The sequence below is a fragment of the Delphinus delphis genome, chromosome 8, assembly GCF_949987515.2.
Source record: "Delphinus delphis chromosome 8, mDelDel1.2, whole genome shotgun sequence".
Lineage (NCBI taxonomy): Eukaryota > Metazoa > Chordata > Mammalia > Artiodactyla > Delphinidae > Delphinus > Delphinus delphis.
The window spans coordinates 76,805,278-76,812,966 of record NC_082690.1 but is presented as its reverse complement, the minus strand read 5'-3'; the positions used below and the strand labels follow the sequence as shown (position 1 = coordinate 76,812,966).

The 7,689-nt window shown below is 38.1% G+C and overlaps 1 protein-coding gene across 1 annotated transcript; it reads left to right on the top strand.

Annotated features, from left to right (window-relative positions):
* The first annotated feature begins 2,675 nt into the window (after positions 1-2,675).
* FANCF (FA complementation group F) lies at positions 2,676-7,368 on the top strand. The gene has a single exon (XM_060018610.1). It carries the CDS (start codon positions 2,710-2,712, stop codon positions 3,787-3,789), a length of 1,080 nt encoding a protein of 359 aa, XP_059874593.1. The 5' UTR covers positions 2,676-2,709; the 3' UTR covers positions 3,790-7,368.
* The last annotated feature ends 321 nt before the right edge of the window (positions 7,369-7,689 follow it).

Here is a 7,689-nt window from a genome sequence, read left to right as displayed (position 1 = left end):
ACTACTTCTCAATGTTTCAGAAAAATAAAAGTTCTATATTGCCTCTGAAAAAAAAAAAAGAAAATGCTATACATCGATAGGCTTAAGGCTGGGTTCCTAAATTAATTACTGAATTAAGAGAGGGGTGGATTAACATGATTGGCTCAAATTGGCCTACCCCTTGAGCTGAGCTGGAGTCAGTACTCCAAATTGCATCTTTATTATGCAAAGAGGGTGGGGGTAATAATAGAATGAATATTAAAAGACAGCCAAAATACCAAGGATGGCATTTCACATTTATTATTTCATTTAATCCTCACCAGAACCCTATGAGGTAAACTTTTTGTGAATGTCTCTTTTTCTGATGCTTAGTTGTTTATGATGCTTAACTCTCATGGTTTGATTGATGTATTTTAATGAAATCTCCCGAAATCTGGCCTTTCAGTCTCTGTCCTAATTTACTGTATCCCGGAAATTTAGGAATCATAATGAAGATATGGGAGATTCGTACTAGTATTTGTAGCACACACTATACAGGTTAACATCCTTATGTTATTTTTCTCACTTGCATTTTCCTGTATTTCATGATAGTTTAAGGCCTAACTGAAGTATCAGTCCTTTGTAAAGCCTTCCTTGAACTCTCCTGTCAATTTATGTCTGGTCTCTCATAGCATCATTCTTAGAATTTTTTAAACACATAAAATCTGAATTGCACTATAGTTCAGTGTTTTTGTGCCCCTTCCACCCCTGCCTCAAGAATGTAGGTTTCTTGAAGCAAAGAACCTTGTCATAATCATTTTTTCAATCCCTAATACTTTACATGTAGTAGAAGCTTCATAAATGATCATTGAATTTTGTTGATTAAATGGAACATTGAGGAGAAGCTCCAAACCCTAGGCTTTTCTTTCTTCTAAAGGGGAAAATTTCACAGACATTGTGTTCATTTAATGAAAATAAACGAATGTGAAATATGCATAAATTTACATATTATAGTGCCCAAGCAGGGATTTTAGCTAAAATTTTTTTTTTTTTTAGCTAAAATTTTTAAAAAGTGGAAAGATCTGAAACTAATCTGCACAATTCCTGCCATAAAGTCTCACTCTCATCCCAACCTGAAGGCAGATTTTTTGGACTTTTTCACCTCCTTGAACGGATTGGGCTCTCTCAACTCAGGTACCTGTAAATTAACTGTTCCCTTGACCTTGAAAACGTTTTTCAACATTCATCTTTGGGCTTTCAGGAGAAAGTCAGTTTCTTACAGAGGGAGGCCTTCCCCATCACCTAAGTCTTGGAGATCCACCTTCGTTATAGCCTCCTATCACATTTGAGGTTATTTGTTTAATTTTGCTCTTAAATGCTAGGAAATGAACTTCTCCACCAGGACAAGGACAACATCTATTTATTTACAAATAAATCCCTAGTATCTTACACTATGTGACATAATAAGTGCTCAATTTAAGAATAAATTGGTGAAGCCTGTGCATTTGCTAAAAGTAGACTGCACATTTGGCTCAAAGTTTCTAGTATCCAACACAAAGATAAAATCAAGTAACCGCTACAGACCAACTGAGAGTTTAGGCTAAGTGATAAATATCAGATCTTAAAACTGAATTAACAGCATGAACACCACTGCTTTATTCATTTTTTTTAAAAGTTAATAAATGAAAAATGACTCTTCCTGTTAAATTTGTTTCTCTTCTCCTTTTTGTTAAAGCAAAACAAAACAAAACACCAGTTCCGACTACTCATTAGAATACTTTTGCTTGGTGTCTTTAAGACTGGAAACAAACTCAGCTCAAATGACTTATTGTATCATCAACTTCAGTAGATTAGAAATTGTTGTAGGTTTCTGAACAAAACCCCTACAGGTTGGCAGATAAACATCTGTAGAACACATAAATTTGTGAATAATCCAGATAACATTCCAGAAGTAGATTCTTCTTCCCCCTCCCCTTCCCACAATCTTTAGACAAGCATTTGTTTTTGTTATATGCAGTTAAATGCCACTTAGTTCAATTAGTTGTTTGTGTGAAATAAGAGTCAATTAAGTTATTCTGCCTTGAGAATTACAAAAACAAAACAAAAAACAATAATGAAACTTTGAAATAAAATTTAAGTTCCTTTACTATTTTAATAAAGTATTAATCTTTAAGTTTCAGGATTCAAGTTCTAAAGGATTCAAGTTCTAATAATGAAAGGATAAGGTCAAGGCCCAGACTTTAGCATAGTGTCTGGTATTAATTAATTGAAGGTCAGTACCTTTCTACTAAACTGAATTGAACCAAAATTTTTATTTAACTACATTTTGTTATATGCAACAGCCCGTGTCTGGCTTTCCCCAATTACGATAAACCTTAACACAGATTCACTCACGCAAAACTCAGGAAACTTCTAGTAGAGATGCTTATAAAGCGAAAGGAAGCACGGAGACCTCCGTAACTAACAGCATCTCCCACGTGGCTCCGGGAATTGTCTAATCCTAGCCCTCCCTTTATTCTCCCTCCCGTATGAGCCTCCTCGATAGCTACGGCAAAAGTAAAACCAAGAGCACTTTCCCGGGGCTTACATTTCTCGGAGTGCAGGTACCCGGATTAAAGCCGCTGTCAGATTGACAGGGATTTTACCCAATAGCGTTGCAGAGAGGCGTATCGTTTCACCAACACGCCAATCAAGCACGCAGAGAGTAGCCGGCTCCAAGGTGAAGGCGGAAGTAAGGCCCTAGCGCGCTCAATGGAACCGCTCTTGCAGCACCTGGAGCGGTTCTCCGAGGTTCTGGCTGTCTCCCGCACGACCCACGTCAGCACCTGGGACCCCGTGACCGTGCGCAGGGCCCTACAGTGGGCTCGCTACCTGCGCCACATCCACAAGCGCTTTGGCCGCCATGCCCGCATTAGCAAGGCGCTGGAGCGGCGACTGCAAAACCAGTGGAAGCAGCAGGACGACTCTGGGCCTGCTCCAGCCCCGGGGTTGGCGAACTTCCAGGCCTTGGGGCTCTGCGACCAGCTGCTGTCCCTGCGACTGCTGGCGAACCCGGCCCTCGGGGATGCCTCCTTTCACTACCTGCTGCAGCAGCTCTTTCCCGGCCCTGGCATCCCGGACGCCGAGGAGGAGTCTCTCCAAGGCAGCCTGGCCCGCCTCGCCCGCCGCCGGGCCGCTCTTCACATGCTGCGCTTCAACGCCTATGGAGAGAACCCGGCCCTTCAGGAGGACCCACTGATGAAGACCCAGGCGGAGCTGCTGCTGAGGCGTCTGCAGGAGGTGGGGGAGGCCGATGCAGGGGGCCCTGGTAGGCTTCTCAGCAGCCTGTGGGAGCGCTCGCCCCAGAACAACTTCCTGAAGGTGGTAGCGGCCGCGCTGTTGCTGCCGCCGTCGTCTCCCCGGCACCAAGAAGAGGAATTGAAACTAGGCAGCCCCAAAACTCCGGGAGAGGAGGGTCAACAGCTGCTTCGCTGGCTTCTGGGGAAATCGGATGTCATGGTTGCTTTTTGCCGCAGCCTCCCAGCCGGGCTTTTAACTTTGGTGGCGGGGCGCCATCCAGAGCTCTCCCGGGTCTATCTGGGCCTGCTAACAGACTGGGGTCGACAGCTGCACTACAGCCTTCAGAAAGGCCTTTGGATTGGAACTGAATCCCAGGATGTGCCCTGGGAGGAGTTGTTGAGCAGGTTTCAAAGCCTCTGTCAGGCCCCTCCACCTCTGAAAGATGAAGTTTTTACTGCCCTGAAGTCCTGTAAGGCTCAAGATGGAGATTTCGAAGTCCCTGGTCTTAGCATCTGGACAGACCTGTTGCTGTCTCTTGGGAGTAGTGCGTGATATTGCATTTGGGCAGAGACAAGTTCTCAGCCTAGGCCCCAGTTCTCTATGGGCAACGTTCTGTAACTGAGCAATCGAATATACGGTTTACAAAATTAAAATCCCAGTGTTCTCGCCAAATGTCCTGTACTTTGATGTGTCCAAAATATTATTGTAGGTCCTAATATATAATAGGTGTAATTGTAACTTAATTACAGATATGTAAGTAACTGGCTTGTAGTGCCATGGATTTTCTGTTTAGAGGAGGTAACATTGGAAATATCCTACCTAAAGCCATGGAGTTAATAGTTTGCATTCTAGAAGGCGCATTTCTAATAACGTTGAAAAGATATGTGCTTGTCAAAGAAAATGCAGCTTTAAAGTGACAAACAAGACACCTTTTTTAATATTATTAATGCCTTACTTTTGCAGGTTTTTCTTGGGTTTTTCTTAAATCCCCAGAAGTGATTTCTCTAACCAACAACACGTGCTGTCAGAAATGGTTTGGAAAGCCAACTGGCCTAGTTGGACTTTAAACCCTGGACTTTGGCCTTGTTAACCTAACGTTCTAACCAATTAACCAGCGTCAACATGTATTAAAATTGTGTTATTCAGAAATTTTGTTTCTCATTTCTGTGCATTGAAAGATCATACAGTAATTTAAAGCATTGACTTAAGAAAAAATTTTACAGCATGGTAAATACAAATATATGCCTTTGGAATATTAATTTAGCATTTGATGGTAAAAGAAAACAAACTTCTGAATTAGTGCTGCTTCTGCCATTGACTAGGTTAATAAATCACAACCTTGGTGTTACAGTTGCCTCATGTTGAATGAAGCGTTGAGACTAAAATAGTCAAATTCTCCCACTTTGTCCTTGTTGGCTGCCCTATAGGGACAGTTTAGAATATTTGTTTAGTGTGTGTAGGAACCTAATTTTGTGAGTTTACCCAGATGCTCCACTACCAGCAGAGTGATTACCAATCACCAAACTTAAGAATGATTTATTCATTTTTATTAGGGGGAATATAACTTTCTGTTCATCAAGATTTTTTTTTCCATAACCAAGTTAGTTGGTTGCAAGATTCTTCTAATTCCAGAAATGGAATTAGAGCAAAAGGAGTTGTATAATCTTGTAGAATTTTTTATTCTATAGTGAAACCTGGAGTAAACTACTGTTCTGCTAGCAAGTACACTTTTCCAGATGATCCTGGGTTAACACAAGCAAGTTTGTATTTCCTGTGGTTTGATTCCTTTTTCTAGCTCTCATCCATGTAGACCATCTTTTAGATTTAATTTGCCATTAATGCAGGAAGAAAGGCAATTCCTTCTGTTAGTTACCTGAAAGTCTTTTTTCAGGAAGCATAACCCAATGAAGAGTTCTGCCCACACAAGTCATAATATTGACCCATAAACCTAAGTCCCATAACCCTAACCTTTAGCTTTAAAGAATGACAGTTTGTAAACTTATTTCCCTATTTCTGCTGCAACATTGCACACTCTTTTTCAAGATAAAATGGTAAAAATTGTTATAGACTTCAGTAAAAAAAAACTTTAAATCTATTTTTATACTCACCATATCTCATTTTAGGCTCCATGCTATGTTCATTGCATAGATAACCATATTTAATCTTCACATCAAGACTGTATTGTTATAAATCAAGATACAAGCTAAAGAAGATTAACTACAATGCCCAAGGGCACACAGAAAATAAGCAACATGAGAGCAGAAGCCAATCTGTTATTTTTTTCCCCCAGAGCCTAGCACAGTGCCTGGCATGTGGTAGATACTCCAAATGTTTGAATAAATGAAGCCAGGATTAGAACCTTAATCTATATTCTTAACAACAGTAAAATTTTTTTTTTTTTTTGACCATGCCACGTGGCTTGCGGGATCTTAATTCCCAGAGGAGGGATCGAACCTGGGCCCAGCAGTGAAAGTCCCGAGTCCTAACTACTGGACCAGCAGGGAATTCCTCTTAATCTGTATTCTTTATCTTGTTTTAAACAAGGTTAAAGACTTGAAGAGGTGTTATTGAATATAGAAATCTTACTATCACTCTGAATCTATAGGAAGAGAGAAAAAATGAGAGGAAGAAATGGGAAATTGAATAAATAAATTCAAGATTCTTATGAGCCAGCAGATAAAATGACTGCATGTGCCTGTTGTTTTTTGTTAGTATTAGTTGAGGACAAATATCTCAATGCTTTCTGAAAACTTCCCTTGGACTGAGTGTATATCTATTGAGTATATTAGAATGTTTTAAATCTAAATGCTGTTGTCCATGTGCTGGCTGCTTATTAAGGTTCTGATTCTAATGGAAAATGTGTAAGATTTGGCTTTGAGTACATAAATAAGGCTATGCATTTGTATGGTGTCATACAGTATACAAAGTTTTGCAATTAAATCATCTTAGCAGAACCTCTTAATATAACTGTAAGACAGGATAATGTGCTGTGAACTTCAAGTTTTATTAAGGAGTTGTGACTACAGGTAGTGATTTGTCCAGTATTTATATGACTCTTGAGTGGTAAGGTCACCAAGGATATGGATCTTTTCTAACTTACATTCACTCCACAAATCTTTTCTAGGGAGGTAGATTGCTGATTTGAAAACCAATACTGTATTAAAAAATTTTAAATGTCTGTATCATCAATGTATACTCTAACAGGGACTGGCACATGGGAGAAATTATATTTATCAAATATGGTTTAAATTTGGGTTATTATCTACTACTATAACTTTTACCTAGTTATTTCACTGTAGGAATCAGAGTTCATTTATCTATGAAACAGAAAAATTCCACCCTTTTGAACTGCTTAGCACAATTAAAAGATAAAATGATAATGCATATGAAAATGATGTCAGAAATTATAAACAGGCCGATTCATCTATTTTCTCTTCTTTAAATTGATAAACATATAAATAAATGTAAAATATGATTCACACAATGAATTAGTATTTATGAAAAGCAACCATACCTGAAGGTGTAATAAGAACTGAGACTCATCATTAAGATTTGACCATTAAAATAAATTTGAAATAAAATGAGGAGTTTAATATTTTAATACACTTTTATTGGATAAATAATATGGTAACAATATTAAAGGAATACCCTATCGCATTGGCACTATTTTCATTTTTGTGTATTCCTATCTATCTTTTGGTCACGTGTCTGCTATTTCCATACCTGTAATTAATGTATATAACATCTCTAGATTTTATCAAGTTATCAAATATTTTTATGTTTAGTCTTTAAAAATAAAGGAAAATATGTACTTATTAGAAAGTAAGTCCTCAATAAATGCTAGTTAAATGCTTTTTCCTATGTTTAATGAGATAAAAATGTTGAAGTCTTTTTTCTTTTCTTTTTCTTTTATATTATTTTTTTTTGCCCACACACGTGGCTTGCAGGATCTTAGTTCCCTGACCAGGGATAGAATCCAGGCCCGTGGTAGTGAAAGCGCCAAGTCCTAACCACTGGACAACCAGGGAATTCCCTCTTTTTCTTTTATTATGTTAACTTTTCTAATGATAATTTGTCGTTGCTTTTCAGAGAGGCTCAGTCAAATGTATTAAATTTTTAATATTCTGTTCAATTCAGCTTATATTTTATTTAGATTTTTGATTCTGAGTTCATGAATGAGATTGACCTGTAATTTTTTATTCTTATATACTTTTGTTTGAATTCAGTATTTTACTGGCCATATAGAATGAATTAGAGACTACTCTTTTTCTTATTGTCTGTGAGAGTTTTATAAAATTGAAATGAACAATTCCTTGGGAGTCTTATAGAATTATTCTGTAATACAATCCGAACCTGATTTTTTTTTAATTGAATGACTTAACTACAATTTCAATTTCTTTATGGCTATTGGAACAAAGTTGTTTCTTACCTTTTTTATCACTAGTGTTTTCC

What these genes read in the sequence shown, in the direction of transcription:
- FANCF (XM_060018610.1), top strand. Translation starts at nt 2,710, where the DNA reads ATGGAACCGCTCTTGCAGCACCTGGAGCGGTTCTCCGAGGTTCTGGCT.